Source organism: Akebia trifoliata, chromosome 8 (assembly GCF_017979445.1).
Source record: "Akebia trifoliata isolate Shusen 1 chromosome 8, ASM1797944v1, whole genome shotgun sequence".
NCBI lineage: Eukaryota > Viridiplantae > Streptophyta > Magnoliopsida > Ranunculales > Lardizabalaceae > Akebia > Akebia trifoliata.
In genome coordinates, this window is record NC_141382.1 from 48,995,487 (window position 1) to 49,017,365 (window position 21,879).

The following is a 21,879-nucleotide window of genomic DNA, read 5'->3' on the forward strand; positions in this document are numbered from 1 at the left end:
TTGAGTATTAATAAAGGTCATTTTTCTTAAATAGATTACCACATCAGCAATCCAACGTCATAACACTTTAAATTTCATAGAGAAATTTAGATTAAAAAAAAAAAAAAATTCTTTTGAACTTCATCTAAGTTTTTCAAAGAAGTTGTTATAGTACAATAATTATAACAAGTTGATATAGTACAATAATTAGATTAATTATTGGTATTTGGACGGTTCAGATTAGATTAATTCCTTGTATCTTAAAACAAGTTGATATAGTACAATAATTATAACAGTACGGAAAAGTAGAAATATTTTCTTGGTGCAGGTGTGGACCCACTGATATGATTTGTCCTATCACCCTTTGTAACCGGAAAAAGCAGTAATAATTTACCCATCCGGCGCAAGTTAGAAGCAGAAAGTTTTTTTTTTTTTTTCACGAGTTAGGATCTAGGACAGTGTCCCGTTTCTATATCCAAATACGGTATCCACGTGGCGTATTTTGGTAGGATTCCAACACATACGGGCTCCTAACCAAGCCGTTTTGATATATGGCACGCACCCTTCCAACGAATTCGAAAAATCTCCGAAAGAGAAGCAGCCATGGCGTCTGCCTCCGCAAAAACCATTTTCATTCCTCGCGTTTCGGTTTCTGGTTCATCTCCTTCAACGAGATCTTCTCTTCTTCCATTCTACAAATCTTCTTCTTCATTGAACCTTTCTCGCTCGTCTCTCATCGTTAGAAATGTTATCAAGATCCTAGATGGTCCCGAGATCTCGCTCTCCAAAGATCGAAGTCTCGAAACTACGTCTTTCGATTCAAAACCTACAATTCTCGTCTCGGAGAAGCTTGGAGAAGTAGGATTAGAGGTCCTACGAAGCTTCGCGAACGTCGATTGCTCTTACAATTTGTCTCCTGAAGAGCTCTGTTCGAAGATCTCGCTCTGTGACGCTTTGATCGTCAGGAGCGGGACTAAGGTGACTAGGGAGGTTTTCGAGGCGGCGAAAGGTCGGTTGAAGGTTGTTGGAAGGGCTGGTGTTGGTATCGATAATGTGGATTTACAGGCGGCCACTGAATTTGGTTGTCTCGTTGTCAATGCTCCAACGGCAAATACTGTTGCGGCTGCGGAGCACGGGATAGCTCTGCTTGCTTCCATGGCTCGTAATGTTGCTCAGGCTGATGCTTCGATGAAATCTGGTGAGTTCTCTCACTTTTCTTGTTCGATTGTTTGGTTAAAACGAGAGTTCATTCTTGAACTTGATTTGTATTGAGTTTAGGTTAGATTAGAAGCTTTAAATTAGCAGATCTGTGGATTATAGTGGGATATTCAAAATATTGAAGTTGTGTTGTAAGTGAGAGGATAAGTCTAGATTGCAATCTCCGGGATCTGATCTGAAATCATGTGTTGTTAGTGTTCTTCTACCTTTAGAAAAAAAAACTTTTAAAGGACACATATCTCTTATTTATGTATATTTGCATTTGAATCTTGGTTGTTGGCAGGGTTATGCATTTTTCTTTGCAGATGGCCTGAAATTAATAGATCTGTTACGATTCAAGTCAACTTGACTTTGATTTTTGGTCTATGCCTGAAGTAGAGAGAACATGCATGGTATTAAATATCTGACGCGTCCAATATATGATGGTCCCTGTTCGGCACCCAACCGTTTACCCAACAATTTGCCCAATATGTTTTGTCCTATATGGGTTAGAAGTTTTGGAATGGGCTGATTTTTGGTAAGGATGATCTCCTCACCATAGAGATCATCTTCACCAAAAATCAGCCCATTCCAAAACTTCTAACCCCATCACAAATGGTTTACAAAAAATGGACGGTCCACTACTTTTCAACTTGTAAACATGGGGTTAGAAGTTTTGGAATTGACTGATTTTTGATGAGGATGATCTTCTACTGTTAGAAGATCATCCTCATCTACAATCAGCCCATTCCAAAACTTCTAACCCATGTAGGACAAAACATGTTGGGCAAATTGTTGGGTAAATGGTTGGGTGCTGAACATTTCCCATATGTGATATATAGGTGGATAGCATAACTTATTTGTTACGTTTTATTTGTTTTTTTTTTCCTTAAAAAATGCAATTGTGATCTTTTGTGTATAGCAATATGTATCATTTTTGTTGAAGGATGATCTTTCATACCATGGAAAGATGGCCACTTTGACCCTGTATTGAAGCTTAAAATTTTTCCTTGGAAAATATTATTCTAAAAAATGATAAATTAAATTTTTTTTTAAAACAATGAGGGTTCTAGATGGTGAAAATTCGGCTTGAACAAAAGATTTCTAAGCTTCCATTGGCTTGATCAGATAACTTCTATAGCCAATATGTTGACTTCTTTATGTATTATTATATTATTATTTTTTGAGTCATGATAATATGACTCGCCAGGTGGGATGCTCAAATGACTCACCAGGTGGGACAAGTTCGGGAACTGTAGATCTGCACGCCTCGGGATACGCCTTTTATGGGAAAGTGCAATCGTGTATCCTGAGGTGTTCAGATCTACGGTTCCCGAACTTGTCCCACCTGGCGAGTCATATTATCACAGCTCTAATTTTTTATACCATCCAAAAGAAGACACGCATAAAAATCTGTTCTGGTTTAATTTTCCTTGGGGGAGATCTCCATAATATGGATCTCATAGGATGACAGGTCCAAGCCTAAATAACTGTGCTATGCATACAAAACAGGTGAGAAAGACAAAAAATCTAGTCGTCGAAAGAATTACATTGTTTCCTCTTTAAAACAGTAAATCATGGTTAATATTAGAACCATATGCTTGCAATGGTCAAAGATGCAGGTTTGTTGTTGGACTTTGGCCACCACCAGAACTGATTAAGAGTCAGTTCCATCTCGGCTGAGTTACTCTCAGAGAAATTATCTATCCCCAGCCATTTTGTTTCCTCCCACTACCAAAGTTTTAAACCCTGTAATCTCAGACCCTGTTTTTTCATACAAGACACAATTGGATTTTTTCAGTCATAGTTCCTTAAGGCCCATTCCTAACAAAACCTGGAATGGTTGCATTTGATTTTTAGGACATGTCATGTCAGGATTGCAGTTATTGTGCTAAGAAAAAAGACTTTCAATGGCTAGCCCATTCAAAAAGTATTCCTTCTAGTCAAATGCGACCATCAGCATGCCCCTATCTTTTTTATTGGCTTATGAATCTGGATGGCTGCCTCAAACTATCAAAATAATAGGCAATTGAATGATTGGTTTTTTCCAATCTTATTTAACGTTTCAAGCTTTTATTTGTATTGATAATGTTTAATAGAAAACAGAAGGAGAGTATGAATCTTCATTTTCATCATAAAAATATAAGTTCATGTTGCCAAACCCAATATTTGGGATTAAGCATATGTACGATGCTGATGATGACGGCTCAACGAAATGGTGGAGATACTGGTGTATGTTTTTCAAAACAAGTCTAATGTATCAAATTTGAATATCTAAGAGAAGTGCCAATAATTTTGAGTTGTTGAACAAAATATTATTGTGGGTGCGGAAAATTTCCCCTGAACCAATTGTAAATAATATGCACATAGTGCCACATACCCAGTTAAAGACAAATTTCAACATGTCCTCTTCTGCGTATGATGCTTCTTTATGGTCCCTTTAGTATTTGGAGCCAGTTTGATAAACTTCATGTTATAACTTTTTATTCCGTTGGACTGTTTTTGAGTAGAAATCATGGATGATTTTGCATTCCTTAGAATTATGTAATTTCTATGGAGCAGATGGTTTTCTCTGAACCAGATGAGATAATATGTTTTGGTTGTTATCATTGATAAGAGAACTTAGAATACAGATTGATAAATTTTGCAGGAAAATGGCAAAGGAACAAGTATGTTGGTGTCTCCCTGGTTGGGAAGACATTGGCAGTCATGGGGTTCGGAAAAGTTGGATCCGAAGTTGCTAGACGTGCGAAAGGCTTAGGGATGCATGTTATTGCACATGATCCATACGCCCCTGCTGATAGGGCCCGTGCTATTGGTGTTGATCTGGTCTCTTTTGACAAGGCAATCTCCACAGCTGATTTCATCTCTCTTCATATGCCACTCACTCCAACTACTTCAAAGGTCTTCAATGACGAAACTTTTGCAAAGATGAAGAAGGGCGTCCGCATTGTTAATGTTGCAAGGGGTGGAGTTATAGATGAAGATGCTTTGGTGAGGGCACTTGATAGTGGAGTCATTGCTCAGGTATTGTTTTCTAAATCTGCTTTGGAAAAATTTAACATTCAGATTATTTTCATGCCATATTTGATAGTATATATTCGGTCTTAAAATGTGGGACAGGCGGCACTTGATGTGTTTACAGAGGAACCCCCACCGAAAGATAGCAAGTTAGTACAACATGAGAATGTCACAGTAACACCTCACCTTGGAGCCAGCACCAAGGAAGCACAGGTACACAATTTCTCTGACAACTATCTAACATGATCCTACCTCCCCTGATCTAACCCATATTGCATAAAATTTTCCAGGAAGGTGTAGCCATTGAAATCGCAGAGGCCGTAGTTGGAGCATTAAGAGGGGAACTTGCTGCAACTGCTGTGAATGCTCCCATGGTCCCTGCTGAGGTAAATAATTCTTGAAATTTACTTGGTGCACTTGATTCGGTTTGGGGCCAACTCAGAACCGAACCAACATAGGTCAGTTGCACTAAATAAGAACCGGAATTGAACCGAATTGCCCATAGAACCAAACCAAATCTAACCGAGCTAAGGTTGGTTTGGTACTATGGGTTGGCAATATCTTATAAACCTGCTTGGAAGCAACATATTTTTAATGAAAAATAAATAAATAATGAACATGAAATTTCTTATAATAAGTCATTAATTTATTCATAAAAAGCAAAGTCATCAATCTATCCATAAGAAAAAAGAAGCCATTAATGTATGTCCTAACTCCTAAAATGCAGTAAGTCATTAAGAGGTTTGGTTTGGTTCTGTACAAGCCTTGAAGCCAGAACCGAACCGGATTTAATGGTTCTCCATTTTCTTAAACCAGACTGAACTGCAACTTGTTCCAGACCAAATCACAAGCCCAAAGTCATCGGTTTGGTTTGGTTCTTGGCTTGAACCAGACCAAGTTCCCCCCCTAATATGCACCATGACTAGAGGGAGAGTCCTCCTGCATTGTTGTACTGACTTTAGTTTCACTCATGTTCCTAGGTTCTATCCGAACTTGCACCTTATGTCGTGCTGGCAGAGAAGCTTGGCAGACTGGCTGTACAATTGGTGGCCGGAGGAAGCGGCATTAAGTCTATCAAGGTGGTGTACACATCAGCTCGAGACCCAGATAACCTCGACACAAGGCTGCTCCGGGCTATGATAACAAAAGGCATCATCGAGCCAATTTCCTGCACATTTATCAATCTGGTCAATGCGGATTTCACAGCCAAACAAAAGGGTCTCCGGATTAGTGAGGAACGGGTGATGGTTGACACATCCCCTGCCTACCCAGTTGACTCAATTCAAGTTCACATAGAAAATGTAAAATCCAAGTTTGACAGTGCCCAGTTGGATAATAGTGAGATAAGTGTTGAAGGGAGGGTAAAGGATGGGATACCTCACCTGACATGTGTAGGATCATTCAGTGTGGACGTAAGCCTTGAAGGCAACCTCCTACTATGCCGACAAGTGGACCAGCCTGGGATGATTGGACGTGTTGGAAACATTCTTGGGGAGAAGAATGTTAATGTGAACTTCATGAGTGTGGGGAGGACAGGAATTGGGAAGAAGCAGGCGATCATGGCGATCGGTATCGATGAAGAACCCGATAAGGAGACTCTCAAGAAGATTGGTGAGGTCCCAGCCATTGAAGAGTTTGTGTTCCTCAACCTATAGGGAAAGGTGGTGAGGGCAATCAAGATAGTATTCTTTCATGAAAACACCCCGTTTTGCAGCGGGTGAGTTATATAATAAATGGTGGCTGCCAATGGAAACACCGCCGGTCCTGTACTATACTGATGGGCCCTGCTATGAAGGCAAGTAAGTCCATATTGTTTCTCTATAGTCAGGTAATGACATTGCTTTTGTTCGTTGCGTGTTATTTTTGTTACATGGTTGAGAGGATTTCCTCTGTGAGTTGCTGCTCTCTGAGGCCTCCCTTGTGTGGTAGAATACATGTTTTTTTGTTTTTTTGTTTTTGGTTAAGACGTACTTCGGATGCTATTAAGTCTAATAGTAAGTTAAATGTCATTGTTTCAGCGAAACCATGCTTAAGCTTCTATATGCTACAAGCAATGGATGGTGATGTATCCCTAAGTGTAATTAGTTTGGAAATTGTAGTCAAACCTCTTGATACATTTGATCATTATCTTCACAAGTATAAAATGATTAGAATGAGATTGGGATTACCTCAATCAGTTGTTCTGTGAGAGAATATAATCCATTGGATGCTCTGCATATGAGTAACTAATTGGTCCACTTCTTTTGGATTTGTTACATTGGACTCCATCATTGTATTAGCTGGCTATGGGGAATCAAATTTATGGTTGGTCATCAAACTATCTTCTTATCTAGATAATAATTAGATGTATTAATGTACACCTCAGTATGTTTCTCCAACTCCCTTCTTTTTCAATCATGGTTTTAAAACTTGGATTCACTTCTCATCTCGGATGAGTTTTCTAATACGTTTGAGACGTCTTGTTCAACAATGAGAAAAATGAATATGGGGTTTTAAATCTCATCCGATACATTGACTTATCCATTTGTCTCGTCCATGCCCGATATCAAGATGACTCAGGCCATACATTTCTGTCTCAAACGAGTTTATTTTGAAACCATGTTTTCAATACCGGCCAAATTAGCTCTTACGTGCTTTGTCTTATGCATTAATTAAAAGCATATGAAGATTCTTCATCTTTTTCTATACTTCTCTCTTGCATGTGCCTAAATAGAAGGATTATCTTTATAATTAATCTATCTGGCATATATCTATATGTATGTATAGGGGCGGTTCATGGGACATATGTAAAAACAATGGTTTTTCAAAATATGGGTTAGAGGTTTTGGATTGAGCCGATTTTTTGCAAGAATGGTCACTATGATGAGAAGATCATCCTCACAAAAAATCAGCTCAATCTGAAACTTCTAAGTCCATCAAAAGTGATTTACAAATTATTGATAAAAATTGACAACAAATCGACGGTCCACATTCTAAATCACTTTTAATGGGGTTAGAAGTTTCAGATTGGACTGATTTTTTTTTTTCCGATGATCTTCCTATCATAGAGATCATCCTCACAAAAAAAAAAAAATCAGCTCAATCCGAAACTTCTAACCTATATTTTGAAAATATATTAATGTTACATTGTTTTTACATATGTCCCTTGATACGTTCCATATATATATATATATGGGTCCCGTTCAGCAACAAACATTTTGGCAAAACATGGGTTAGAGGTTTTGGAATGGGCTGATTTTTTATGAGGATGATCTCTACGGTGAGGAGATCATCCTCACAAAAAATCAGCCCATTCCAAAACTTCTAGCCCCATGTTTACAAGTTGAAAAATCGTGGACCATTCATTTTTTGTAAATCATTTTTATGGGGTTAGAAGTTTTGGAATATGCTGATTTTTAGTGATGATGATCTCCTCATCGTAGAGATAATCCTCACCAAAAATCAGCCTATTCCAAAACCTCTAACCCATGTTTTGAAAAATGTTTTGCCAAAATGTTTGTTGTTGAACATTTCCCTATATATATATATATATGGTGGGGTTCCTACGACCCCCATTACGACTCACATTGCGACACACCGTTCGTCTTATATGGGCAAAAATGTTTGGAATGGGCTGATTTTTGTGAGGATGATCTCTGTGATGAAGAGATCATCCTAGCAAAAAATCATCCCATTCCAAAACTTCTAACCCCATCAAAATTGATTTACAAAAATTGGACGGTCTAAAATTTTTCAACTTGTAAACATGGGGCTAGAAGTTTCATAATGAGCTGATTTTTGGCAAGGATGATCTCCTCACCATAGAGATCATCCTCACAATAAATCAGCCCATTCCCAACATTTTTACCCATATAAGACAAAATGGTGTGTCGCAATGTGAGTCGTAATGGGGGTTTATGGAACCCGACCCATATATATATATATATATGGGTCAGGTTCAAAGGACAACCATTTCTACACACATATAGACAACATGTTTTGTCTTATATGGGCAAAAATGTTTGGAATGGACTGATTTTTTGTGAGGATGATCTCTGTGATGAGGGGATCATCCTGGCAAAAAATCATCCCATTCCAAAACTTGTAACCCCATCAAAATTGATTTACAAAAATTGGACGGTCTATAATTTTTCAACAAATTGGACGGTCTAGAAGTTTCATAATGAGCTGATTTTTGGCAAGGATGATCTCCTCATCACAGAGATCATCCTCACAAAAAATCAGTCCATTCCAAACATTTTTGCCCATATAAGACAAAACATGTTTGAAATGTGTGTTGTTGTCCTTTGAACCTGACCCTATATATATATATATATATATATATATAGGACAGCGTTATTACGACCCCCATTACGACCCCCTTTGCGACCACCGTTTGTCTTATATGGGCAAAAATTTGGAATGGGCTGATTTTTTGTGAGGATGATCTCTGTGATGAGGGGATCATCCTGGCAAAAAATCATCCCATTCCAAAACTTCTAACCCCATCAAAACGGTCTGATTTACAAAAACGGTCTAGAAGTTTTGGAATGGGGATTTTTGCCAGGATGATCTCCTCACATAGAGATCACAAAAATCAGCCTCCAAACTTGCCCATAAACAAAACGGTGTGTCGCAAAGGGGGTCGTAATGCAAAGGGTTGCAGGAACGCGACCCATATATATATATATATATATAGGGAAATGTTCAGCAACAAACATTTGGCAAAACATTTTTCAAACATGGGTTAGAGGTTTTGGAATGGGCTGATTTTTGGTGAGGATGATCTCTACGGTGAGGAGATCATTATCACCAAAAATCAGCCTATTCCAAAACTTCTAACCCCATAAAAAATGGTTTACAAAAAATGGACGGTCCACGATTTTTCAACTTGTAAACTGGGGCTAGAAGTTTTGGAATGGACTGATTTTTGGTGAGGATGATCTCCTCACCGTAGAGATCATCCTCACCAAAAATCAGCCCATTCCAAGAGCTCTAACCCATGTTTTGAAAAATGTTTTGCCAAAATGTTTGTTGCTGAACGGGACCCATATATATATGGGGACGGTTCAGCAGTCCTAAAGTTTGCCAAGTTTGGTGCCAAACATTTTTCAAAATATGGGTTAGAAGCTTTGGAATGAGCTGATTTTTTGTGAGGATGATCTTTATGTTGAGGAGATCATCCTCACCAAAAATCAGCCTATTCCAAAACTTCTAACCCCATCAAAAGTGATTTACAAAAATTTGGACGATTTACGATTTTTCAACTTGTAAACTAGGGTTAGAAGTTTCAAAATGAGCTGATTTTTTGTGAGGATGATCTCTTCACTGTAGAGATCATCCTCACAAAAAATTAGTCTATTCCAAAATTTCTAATCCCATCAAAAGTAATTTACAAAAAATGTTTGACACCAAACTTGGCAAACTTTAGGGCTGTCGATCCGCTCCATATATATATATGTGTGTGGTGTGTGTGTATGTTTAATTTTTTGTTTTTTGGGTAGTTGCAACAAAGTGAAATTTCTATTTTATGTAGGCATTATGATATTTTTCCTCCTTTCAAATGAAATTGTAGTCTTTAAGATATCATGGAATAGCTTAGTTAGTCAAGACAAACTGAAATTTATTGTGTATTTATATTCTTCCATTGGAAAACAATTTGCTAGAGTTGTTTTTCACTTTTGAAAATTTAATTTTATAGAGTATGCATGCTCTCGAATCTTCCATGTATCTCTTAAGTCTAAGCTTCTTAGTTTACCATCATTTAATCAAGGTGGTGATACTACCACCCCATTATAATATGAAATTAACACTGTAAGTACTTAATTATAAAAGAATAATGCTGAAGTGACTTCAAGGTTGTACCTCACATGGCATTTTCGTGTGAAGCAACCATAGATGATTTTTCACTCCCATGATGCTGAAGTGATTTCAAGATTGGACCTCACATCGCATACCTTGACGTGAAAGTGTATAGGAACCATAGATACCTCTCATCGAGATATAAGTGAAAATGCATCTATAGTTCCTATCCACTTTCACGTCAAAATCTTGAGGTCAGTCCAGCACGGCTCTTTTCACCCGATGAAAAGCAGTTAATGGTTCCTTCACACTTTCACCTCAAGAAAGTGTCATATGAAGTACAATCTTGAGGTCACTCAACACAACTCATTATAAAATTACACCACAAGTGAAAAATGATGCTGTAGCAACAAAATATCATTTTCTTTGGTACGATTATATAATAAAATAGTGATTTCATATTATAACTGTAAGATAAATGTCACAGCCATTTAGTTAAAAAGTAAGGTTGATCATTTGATAAAAGAAAATTACTTTCAATTACTAAATCTCATGTGAATGACATTAATGCCCCCTTAAAAAGAGATATGAGACAAAGAAGGATGAGAATAACCATGGATGAGGAATGATTAAAGAGGATAAATTTAGAGGATTACTATTGCCACACCAACTTGTTGCTAACGCCACACCAACAGTGTACAATTCTTTACATAGGAATTGGTGCGGCATTAGTAAAAGTTGGTGTGGCAATGATAGCTCTCAAAATTGATAAGAAGTTGAGTATAAGGGAGGACATGTACGCCATTTTCGTGATTCACAAACCTCGTACGTGAATTCCACCAGTCTTTGAGGGTTCATAAACAAAAAAGTGTCCGACTTCCTGATTGGATCTCGAAGAATAAGAAGCGCTTCCAATTCAAGCTTCTTCAATTCTCTTCTCCAATTCTTCAACTCTTATGCAGGTATGTAGTCCATCACTCCATCCTCAAAAACACCTCCACATCTCTCTCCTCTCTCTTGATTTTCATCGCCAATTGTTTTGTATTTGCAGGCTGGGGAGGAGGAGGATTCAAGAATCAGGATAGGGTTCTACTGTGCAGATCTGATCTAAAATCGCTTATCGAGGAATTTCTACCATTAGATCTGCTTCAATTCATGATCTAGAGATATCTCCACAATGGGTATCTTGTTTACACGAATGTTCTCTTCGCTCTTTGGTAACAGAGAAGCTCGGATCCTTGTCCTCGGCCTCGACAATGCTGGAAAAACCACAATTCTCTGTATCCTCTCCTCTTCGTTTCTCCTTATTTTATTTTATTCTTAATGTTTTAAGGCCTTAATTTAGTTTCGTTCAGATCGGCTTCAAATGGGGGAAGTTGTCTCCACAATTCCAAGTTCGTATTTTTTATTTTTTGTTATTTTTTTCCCCACAAATATTCCTTTTAGCCACTTTGTTGATTGAGGATTGTGTTTTCGATTCCATGCAGCCATTGGATTTAATGTGGAAACCGTGCAGTACAACAACATCAAATTTCAAGTCTGGGATCTGGGTATGTTCATTGAACCCTCTCTATAAACATGATTTGCTTTTGTTGTGTGTGTTTTGTAATGTAGATTGTAGAACATTTGTACTCTAATCAGTTAGATTTGATTTTTGTAACCGAGACAATGATGTATAAGTAACAATGTTTCTTTTATGAATCAAAGAAGATAATTTAGTTTGATATGGACATGCCGGGTAGGGATGTGTGGTGTCTGTGAGGTTGGGGTGGGATTTTAATTTTGTATAAAATAAGACCTTGATGTTAAATGGGATTGTCCAAGTGGCAGCATGATTATGGTTTCATATTTTGATCCAGCTTCAATTCTCCCTAATCTCCTCTTGATGATGGTATTTATCTGTTGTTCCTTGACCTTATTAAACCTGCTATTGCGCTCCAACGATCAAGTTAGTGAGGATTTTGGCAGTGTAATAGGGTTTGTCTTACAAAAATTGCATACTTTTGTCTTCATTCAATGCCTATATAGTTCTTCCACAACTCTGGCTATATCTCATGTTGTCCTGCATGTTATCACGTTTGTAAAAATATCAAAAAGTGTTCGTTTAAAAGCTTCTTGTAAAACTTGTTTTACATGGCGTGCATGTGTCGATGTGGAGTTAATCTCATGGCCTGCCCATTCATTTGTCGTGCATTTTGTTGGGGGATGTGTTTGCTATCGTTTTGCATTCTAGAAAACCAGGGTAGAGAGTTCATTCCACGAACTCAATCGTTAAAATATATGGATTTCTTGGGTGAATTTTCATTCTTCCCCAATGATGATCAACCAAAATGTGGAAATGTTCATGTAATGAGTTGCTGTTTGGGAATGCGCTGCCATGCCACTAGAAAAGTGATTGACAGAAGTATTTGTAATCTTTAGTAGAGTAGCAAGTGTGATGTAAATTTCTCTGCTTCTCTACTTCCTCAAGGTGTGTGTTGTTGAACAACAAGATCATATCTTCTTCCTTGAACTGCAGTGGGTTCTTGGAATTTCACTCTGGCCTCAAATCAGTTAACAATCTGATAGATTTTTTGGTAGAATTAGGAAATTTTCTTGTCTTAGCTTCAATGGTTGCCTCTTTAATAACCTTTTGAAAGAGGATTAGGTGTATTTTTGCTCCTCGTGTTTCAAAGTTAGTGAAGTCATGTAATCAATTTGGTTAGTTCCCAACAGATCATTACTTAATACCTCACTATTACGTGATCTGAATATTGCCCGAGTCCTGCCCAATGCCTATTTTCTTGTTGTTAGGCATTCCCTTGGGAAAATCTTTCTTTTTTGGGCTTTCCTACCTACTTTTGGCATGTACAATCTCCCTGTTAGAGATCTTCCCTATTCTGAGTGTGTGTAACCGCCATCCCGTTCTATGGAGTTGAGGTTTCATTCATGGGCTGGCTTTGGAATTTAGAAGCCCAACTTATGAGAATGATCCAAGGTCTTACTTCTGTAGTTGGCAGGAGAGGTGTGGATTGCCCATCTCAATCAATTCAATTGGATTAGGAGTAACACTGGATTTGCATCTTGAGGGGATACGTGTCCTCATGAGGTGTCTGTTGCTTTCTTAACCCCTACAACATGAATCTTCTGCCCATCATGTCACTCTTGTTCATATAAATAGTTCAATTTCTGGTTTTTGGTGATGCTCATGCTCTCAACATAGAGCTATTCTTTGGCTCTCCCAGTAATTAGTTTTTATCACCATCAAAATTGATTTTTATTAAAGGGACCCTAAGCACAAGCTCGTGCAAGGTTTTTGTAGAAACAACCAAAGGTTCTTACAGGAACTAAAAGCATGAAATGCACATGTTTATTCATCAAGTCATAAATCTCCATTACAGTGTCCCCATAAGAAGAACTATACTAATCACGAAACCTTGATGTTGTGGGTTCATGTCCACTTTACCTTTAAAAAAAATTAAGGGTTGTTAGAGTTATAGTGTTGATTGTGCTGGTAGTCTTACATATCGTCGATCTACTTGAGGAAATTGTACTTTTGTTGATGGTAAGTTGCTAACCTTGGCATAATAAGAAGCATAATGTGGTTGCACGCTCTAGTGCTGAGGTAGAGTATAGGGCTATGTCTCACACACGTGAGATGTTATGCATGCACCACGGCATCCACATTGGGATGCTATATTTCATTTTCTGTGGTATCTCAAGGGAGCACCAGGCAAGGGATTATTCTTCAATTTAACAAGGGTTCATGTCCATTTTACCTATAAATTTTTTTTAAGAGCTAACGTGTGCTCTTAGAAATAGATCTCAACTATCCAATAAAATTAAAAGCAATCTAATTTTTCTCATGACTAAGATGCTCCTGAATCTTGTCACTAGCATTGGACTCAGACTTCTATGGTTAGTTTGAGAACTCAAACAACGAAATCTTGCTAACATCTTCGATCTAGTTGCAATGATCTTGAAAGACCTTTTCAATGCATATGGCAATGTCTCAATTGAATGTCATACATGGAACCTGGGTCATCAATCAGAATCTTCAAGGAGTATGCCATACCTTGGATTGGCCTTAGGTCAAAATCTTCACCATCTTGAATGATCCTAACGACTTAATAAAGTGTGTCTATTTGTTAAGGCCCAACTGTGTTTGGGCAACTTCATCGCTCAATATATAAGGATCATTAGAGGAATTTCATTGCATCCAAACCAGGTAGTTTTCTTACGGATTCCAGATAAACTATCACTTGGCCACTTGCAGCATCCACATCTCTACCCTCTGAATATCCAAAATAAAATCTTATCATGGTACAGTTAGAATCATCCCGAGCAGGATGAGCCTTTTTTGCTTTGGCCAATCTGATGAATGATCTAATATCTGAATGGTCCAGCCAGACGACCACACAACCACAGACACGACATTCTTTGTTGTCTATAGGTTTTGCATTCTAAATGATCTGCTTAGGCTATCTTTGTGCATCTATTTAGCACCTTCTACTTGTTCATTTTTTATATGAAAATTTTCCTTGTACCTATTTTTCTCTGCAATTTTGGTTAGTCAATTTGTAGTTGACATTTATAGTTTGATTTTCTGGAACAGGTGGTCAGACGAGTATCAGGTATGTTATCTTTTGTTTCTTTTTCTTCGTCCTTTCCCCCCCTTTTTTTCTTTTATTAAGTCTATTAATGATTTAGTTCCTTTTTTTTTTCTTAAGCATTGCAATGACTTGTATGTATAGACTAGAGTTTGCCCATGCCTATGGCATGGTCATCCTCTTTGGGGTTAAAGGGGTAAAAGAGGAAAGATAATAAAGTTGAAGGACATTATTGGAAAAGGGGAGAAGAGGAAAGAGAATAAAGTTGGAGGGGTATTATTGGAAAGGGGTAGAAGAGAAAAGGCAAAAAATTGATGGGGTATTCTTGGAAAGGGAATAAAGTTAAAATTATTCTTTGAGATTCGTGGTGAGATTAAATCCCAACCCCTACTTATGTGGGGAATAAATATTGGGATGAGAACTGTTGCTTTTATTATATAGATTAGGTATATGGTATACACAATATTAATTTGATGGCCAATGATAGGCACTCTGATTTCTTTTAAGTTTAAATAAAAGTTGAGAATTATTTACATATCAATTGACCTTTTTTTGATACTTGTAAATCTCTGAAGTTCTAAAAAGAGAATTGGTTTGTTGTTGCTATATTTTTCAATTATTTGTAGGTTGGTCCACAGATTTGTTTAATTGCTCTTTCATTTATTTAACCTAGTTTATACAATAGCGTTGCAAGTTAGCTTGGCCTAGACAAAAACACCTCTAATTTACATAATAAACTCCTGTTTCACAATTACTGTTCAAAGTGTAACTAACAGTATTGGTCACTATGTTGGATTGTTCATATGTTTTCTTCAGTTATTTGGTGACTATGCCTTCAGTCTGATAATTTTTAAGTCATTTTTTTCTACCATAGTTATTCTGAAACTTTGGGACAGGGTCAATCTTGAAAAGTAAGGACACAGGATAAGCTAATAAATAACATGGACATATTGTACTTAAAGTGGGCTTAGACCCATAGACACATAGCAAAGCAACTTTGAGGTTGGGGTGTTCAAGTCCAGCTTACCCACTGAAAAAAATTGTACTTAAAGAAAATATACATATTTCTAAGTGGCTAGAAAACTGCTTTAACAAAGGGTTATATTGGCATCATCTCAAGAGCAATCCATCAGTCTGTTTATATCATAACTTTTGTCAACATATCTGTACCTGTTGGTAAAAAAAATTGAGGTCACGAGTTTCATAGCAACCAGTCCATCAAAAATAAAATTTGCTGTGAAGATCCTGATGTTCTTCTTCGTTTTTTTCTTTTCTTTTTCCAAAGCATGTGTTTGTTGGGTGAGTGGAGACTATCTTTTTGACTCTTCATATGAAACAAGCTAAATAATTGAGAAAGAAATAAATGTTATTAATGGAATTGTTTTCCTTTGGTAGGTTACTAGGCATTGGTGGACAGTGTGTTAGGTCTTGGCCATATGGGTTTGTTAAGTAAATGTTTGCATATATATGCTCTCAAGTGCTAAAATGTCTTGCCTTTGTTGTAAATGTCTTGTGGTGTTGTTCCTTGAACTATGTTACCACTCATAATACTGTTTTGTTTTTTGTACCTTGTATAATCTTATTCAATTTATAGATCATTTGATTGCTTATGAGAATAAGTTATTTTGTATGAAGCAAATGAGCTCATTATGTACTTATTTGTTTTTGTGCTACAGACCATATTGGAGATGTTATTTCCCAAATACTCAAGCTATTATATATGTTGTTGATTCAAGTGACACCGATAGGCTCGTAATAGCCAAAGAAGAATTTCATGCAATCTTGGAGGTACGCATGTAGTTGATTTGTATGTGAGAAAAAAGCTTTAATGCTCCAGTTCACAGAGATAATAGGTTACATTAGTAATGTATTGTGCCCCTTGCTATGCATATTAGATTCTTCAACATCCAATTAGATCTACTAATGGAATAATAAATCCTAAACTCATTCTCATGTATGTATATTGGAATAATAAAAGGGGCTTTACAGCTGTCTCACACAATGAGACTGGATGACTGAATATTTCAGAATAATCTGTGTCTTAGTCCCTCTAAAACTTTAGATTTTTTTTATAAAAGAAAATATGAAAATAAAACAAAACTTACTCCCTCTCATATTTTATTTTCTCTCTTCTCCATCTCTTCATCCTCTACAGAAGGAGCGAACCCTCTTCTCTCCTCTCCTCTCTCTCTCTCTTTCTTCAACCCTATAAATCAAAGATTCTCCCCTTGATTAACACCACTAATTTCAAAAATTTTAAGGCTCCATATAAATTAGAAACTCAAATAGCCTAGAAAAGATTAGTTGAAACATGTCGTGAAAGTTCTCTCATGAAATCTATAAATTAAAAGGTAAAAAAACAAAGTTAAGGTTTGAGCTAAGAGGAACAAGAAAAGTTGCATGTGTTCTCCTTCCAATTTAAACATATTGGTTCTAACTTTTAACTTGAGTTTGACTAAGTACAATTAACAGGAACCATAGAGAGACAATAAGCTACTAAGGTTAGGTGAATTTAAATCCCAGATCTTGGGGTGTGAGGCAACCAAAACTTTCTCACACAATATCTACATTATTTAATCTTACAAGAGCTATTAAGGAGATGGCTACCAAGCTATGTCATTTCAGATTCAGATGATTACAAACTTCCAATAGAAACTTAATTGGGAAACACCAAGAAAATCAAAGTTAATGTACGAAAAAAAATTATCGTAAGAATGGTAACATTTAAAATTTATATTTTTAATTTACATAGTTAATCAAATAGAAAACTGCAAATCTGAAAACCATGATTTTCATTTATGATAAGTTTTAATCTATGCCCTAAGAAATAAAAAAATTACATAATGGAATGTTGCAATAAAATTTACATAGGAAAAACATTAAGTGTTTTCAACTTTTACTACAACATTCCATTATGTAAATTTTTTATTTCTTAGGGCATAGATTAAAACTTATCATAAATGAAAATCATGGTTTTTGGATTTGCAGTTTTCTATTTGATTAACTATGTAAATTAAAAATATAATTTTTAAATGTTACCATTTGTATGTTAATTGTTTTCGTATATTAACCTTGTTTGGTTTTCCTTAGTGTTTCCCAATTAAGTTTCTGTTGGAAGTTTGTAATCATCTGAATCTGAAATGACATAGGTTGGCAACCATCTCCTTAAAAGCTCTTGTTAGATTAAATAATGTGGATGAGAAAGTTTGGTTGCCTCACACCTCAAGATCTGAGAACTAAATTCTCCTAACTTTAGTAGCTTATTGTCTCTTTGTGGTTCCTGTTAATTGTACTTTGCCTCTCAAGTTAGAAGTTAGAACTAATATGTTTATATTGAAAGGAGAACACCTGCAACTTTTCTTGTTCCTCTTAGCTCAGACCTTAACTTCGTTTTTGTACCTTTTAATTTATAGATTTCATTGGAGAACTTTCACAACATCTTTCAACTAATCTTTTCTAGGATATTGAGTTTCTAATTTATATGGAATCTTTAAATTTTTGGAATTAGTGGTGTTAATCAAGGGGAAAATCTTTGATGTAAAGGGTTGGAGAAAGGGAGAGAAGAGGGTTCGTTCCTTCTGTAGAGGACAAAGAGAGAATAAAATATGAGAGAGACAGTAAGTTTTTTTGTTTTTGTATTTTTTTTTTTTTTTTTTTAAATCTTAAGTTTTAGAGGGACTAAGACTCAAATATTCAGTCTCATAGTGCGTGACAGCTGTAAAGCCCCTTTCATTTGCAACAGTAGATCTGAACCGTGCTCATGTGTTAGATCCAACGGTTGCCCAACATTGTTTTTAACTATGTATTCACGTCCGTCCCAAGAACCAGCCTCTATATATATTTATGGGCATATTAATCATTTTAAAGTTTTATGTATGAACCAAGTTGATGTATTTTGAGGTTTATGGAAAGTTTACTTTCAACACCTTTGAAATCTCTATGAGAGTCCACCTTTTCTGTAGACAATGAATAATCCAATATTCAAGTCTCAGCAAGAAGAATTGGATGAATTCTTTTGTGAAGTCCCTTCTTATTTATAGACATCTCATGTTCGCAATTTCAGTGATCTTTGGAATTTTTAATTGATCTCTTTCCTTTTTCTGGTCAATTACTATCTCCTCCCACCAGGCAGTTGCCTTCAAGATTTAGGTGGTTTCTGGTCGCTAGTGCTGGACTATTCGCTAAATAACCTGACTTATGCGCCTAGGGTTTCTGTCCACCCCATTTGTTCTGTTTGGATGTTAACTTTATTGATTCACTTGTTTATCAAAAGTCTATGTACGTGCTCCCACTGTCCCACACATATCTTTCAGTTGTTGGCAGACAAGTTTCATTCTACCGAACTTGTAGTATGGACTATTACCATTCTTACTCTGTGCCATGCCTCCATTTATTTTTCCTTGTCCTTAATGATTAAGGGGAATTGTGCATTTGGAATTGCGAACATCAAATGAAAAATATAAGAGGGCATCAAACAGTATGAGACTTGAAAACAACAAGGAAGGCAACAGTTTAATGGCTATATTTTATTTAATAACTAGATTATAATACTGTAGAAGTATGGGAGAGATACTGGCTACCTAGAATGATGTTGAAGCATTGAAGACTGTAAAATGGCACTGAGGATAATAATAATAAATAAAGTAAGGTATTTCTTACAAGCCATGTGGATTTTGTTCAAGATTCCCATCTTACGTGCCATGGGAAATTTTTTGAAACGATAGATCTTACAAATATTTATTTATAATGCACTAATAAAAAGTTAAATGGTACTCATATTTAGTAGTTTGAACCACACACTTATGGCTTTAACTGACGCAGTCTCAATTTTTCCGAAGTGTAAGGAAAAAAAATGTCTCTCTCATACATCAGTACATGCTAGGTACTAAATTTTGAATTTTCCCAAACTTTGCTCCATTAAAATTTTGGAATTCCTTCAAAGAAGTTTAAGTGGACATGGAGAAGCTTTATAATGATGCACCAATTTAGAAAATTTCGGCAAATTATTGCCAAAATGTTGTAAAGACGAACTTATGTTATGGAGCATGATAGAGCATGATGACCACACGCATAACTTATTATATCACCCAAACGAAAAACATTTGGAGTAACAAATGGAAATATATGGCTTTGATGATAAAATGATGGTATGGAGATGAATATCACTCCACACATATTTAAGGAAACGTATGAAAGGGGTTGAACTTAATAGGTGAAATCTGCAGTTAATTGTTAAATATAATTACTTAATGTCATTTCAGTAAATAAAATTGACCTATGGACCTATACATGTTTTTTCTTGCAAAAAAATGAGTCCTCTTTAACCTTAAAAAACCTAAAGGGAATAAATACATCTTGTATAAATACATCATAGGCCCATAGATTTGCTGCATTTACACATTTGCAATGCTATCGTGTTTTGAATGTATTAAAGAAATATAAACTTACAATGAAGAATGCTTTTCTTTTTAAGGAAGAACAACTTCAAAATACACAACCTGAGGAACTTTTGATCTTGATTTCAGCCTTTTCAATTTTTTGACATTGAACTCTTAGTGGAGTGATCTTTTTTCACTTAACGAACAAGCAGATGCTAAAGAAAATGATCACAGAAAATCTTGTAAAAAAATGGGGACAAAAGATGTTTTTGAAACTTATTGTAATGTATTATGTTTTGGCTGTGAACTGTACAAATCATTTATTGCTGGATTTATTTTGTTTACAATGAAAATATTGACTTTTTACGTCTCAAAATACTAATTTACGTTATTGAACCTTTGACAGGAAGAAGAGTTAAAAGGTGCAGTTGTCCTCATTTTTGCAAATAAGCAGGTTATGATTATTGCTATTGTTATGTTCTCTCTTTTCTATGACCTAAATTGTGGGGATAACATTCTCATTTTGTGAAGTAGAAAATGTTTTTGACAGGCGTCGTCCTTCAGTTTTACTAACTATTCCCCATTTGTCTTTTTTTTTTTTTTTTTTTGTGTGTGTGCAAATAAATGTTTCCTAAAAGGTATTATAATTTTGGTTTTGATTTCTCAAAATTTCTAATTGTTTTCTGGTGCTTCTTTTATTCAGGATCTTCCTGGTGCACTCGATGATGCCGCGGTAACTGAGGCCTTAGAGTTGCACAAAATTAAAAACCGTCAATGGTCTATTTTTAAAACTTCTGCCATAAAAGGTGAAGGCCTTTTTGAGGGCTTGGACTGGTAAGTTTAGCTAATCATGCATTAAGGTTTAGGTGCTGGTTTACAAACTTGTTTCTTAATTCTTTTAGATGAATATTTTATGCACTGCTTCATATACGAACTGCATCGAACAGGTTCTACTCTTGTCTGGTTATTGGCATTTAACCTTATATAAAACAACACTAAAATTCATTTTTCCCCTTCAAACAAGTCATGAATGAATGTTTTTTATTGGGTTATACAAATAATTTGCTCAAGCAGTCTGTTTGATAAATTGATAATAGAGGACCAACCACGGTGTTAATTAGGCCAAATTTGAATTGGCTCAACAAACTGTTTAGTTTTATACTGATTTTTTATCTTTCTTCAAAGTTTCCTTAACTTGATTAACTTTTGCTGTTATTATTTTATTTTATGGATTTCACCATGCAAACTTTATCTGTAATCCTGATGTGAAACAATTACTTACCAATGCAGGTTGAGTAATACTCTCAGGTCTGGTGGTGGTTAACTTCTTGAAGAACTGAAACAATTGTGCTGCTATTCCAGCCAATCCACAATCAAAAGAAAGAACATTAGCATTAACTTGGTATGACTTATGGTAGAAAAGTTTTTATATTGGATGGGATAAATCATTGGAGACCTGAGCAGGATTTTTCTTTTTCTGGGAGTAAAAGTTGTGGTTGAAAATCTGAATGTGCGTGTCTTATTGTTAATGCATCGCTGTTTCTTAGCTCAGAAGGGTAAGTTTGATGAAGCAGGTTTTTGTCCAAAATGTTCAAAAATATTAGGTACATACTACAGAGATCAACTTGTTAAAAGAGTTTGCAAAGTTTTACCTATTTATTTCTGGAGTTCAATAAATGTCTATTGCATCTAGTTTAGACAAAATTTAATCGAAGTAATCTAGTTTGTCCTACAGATTTTACTGGCTTGTGGAATCTGCAAATTTGTACTAATTACTACTAACCAATTTGCAAATCAAATCATTCAAATTTACTGAATTAACATTGGATTTCTTAAAATATGAGAGTTGATTGATCAATTTTCTAAGAATCTCTCCTATGCAAATGTTGTGTCATTTATTAATGATATTTTTTATTATCATTATATATTTATAT

At 35.9% G+C, this 21,879-nt stretch overlaps 2 protein-coding genes across 2 annotated transcripts; both read left to right on the forward strand.

The window, feature by feature from the left end:
• Positions 1 to 547: 547 nt before the first annotated feature.
• LOC147397445 (D-3-phosphoglycerate dehydrogenase 1, chloroplastic-like) lies at positions 548 to 6,223 on the forward strand. Its single transcript, XM_086449131.1, has 5 exons — positions 548 to 1,177; positions 3,827 to 4,203; positions 4,300 to 4,410; positions 4,488 to 4,583; positions 5,178 to 6,223. The coding sequence occupies exons 1-5, from the start codon at positions 583 to 585 to the stop codon at positions 5,850 to 5,852; spliced, it is 1,854 nt and encodes a 617-aa protein (XP_086305257.1). The 5' UTR covers positions 548 to 582; the 3' UTR covers positions 5,853 to 6,223.
• Positions 6,224 to 10,780: 4,557 nt separating this feature from the next.
• LOC147397446 (ADP-ribosylation factor 1) lies at positions 10,781 to 21,679 on the forward strand. The gene is made up of 9 exons (XM_086449133.1): positions 10,781 to 10,940; positions 11,030 to 11,258; positions 11,334 to 11,372; positions 11,466 to 11,528; positions 14,573 to 14,591; positions 16,244 to 16,355; positions 20,352 to 20,399; positions 20,649 to 20,779; positions 21,236 to 21,679. The coding sequence occupies exons 2-9, from the start codon at positions 11,156 to 11,158 to the stop codon at positions 21,267 to 21,269; spliced, it is 549 nt and encodes a 182-aa protein (XP_086305259.1). The 5' UTR covers positions 10,781 to 10,940; positions 11,030 to 11,155; the 3' UTR covers positions 21,270 to 21,679.
• Positions 21,680 to 21,879: the final 200 nt, after the last annotated feature.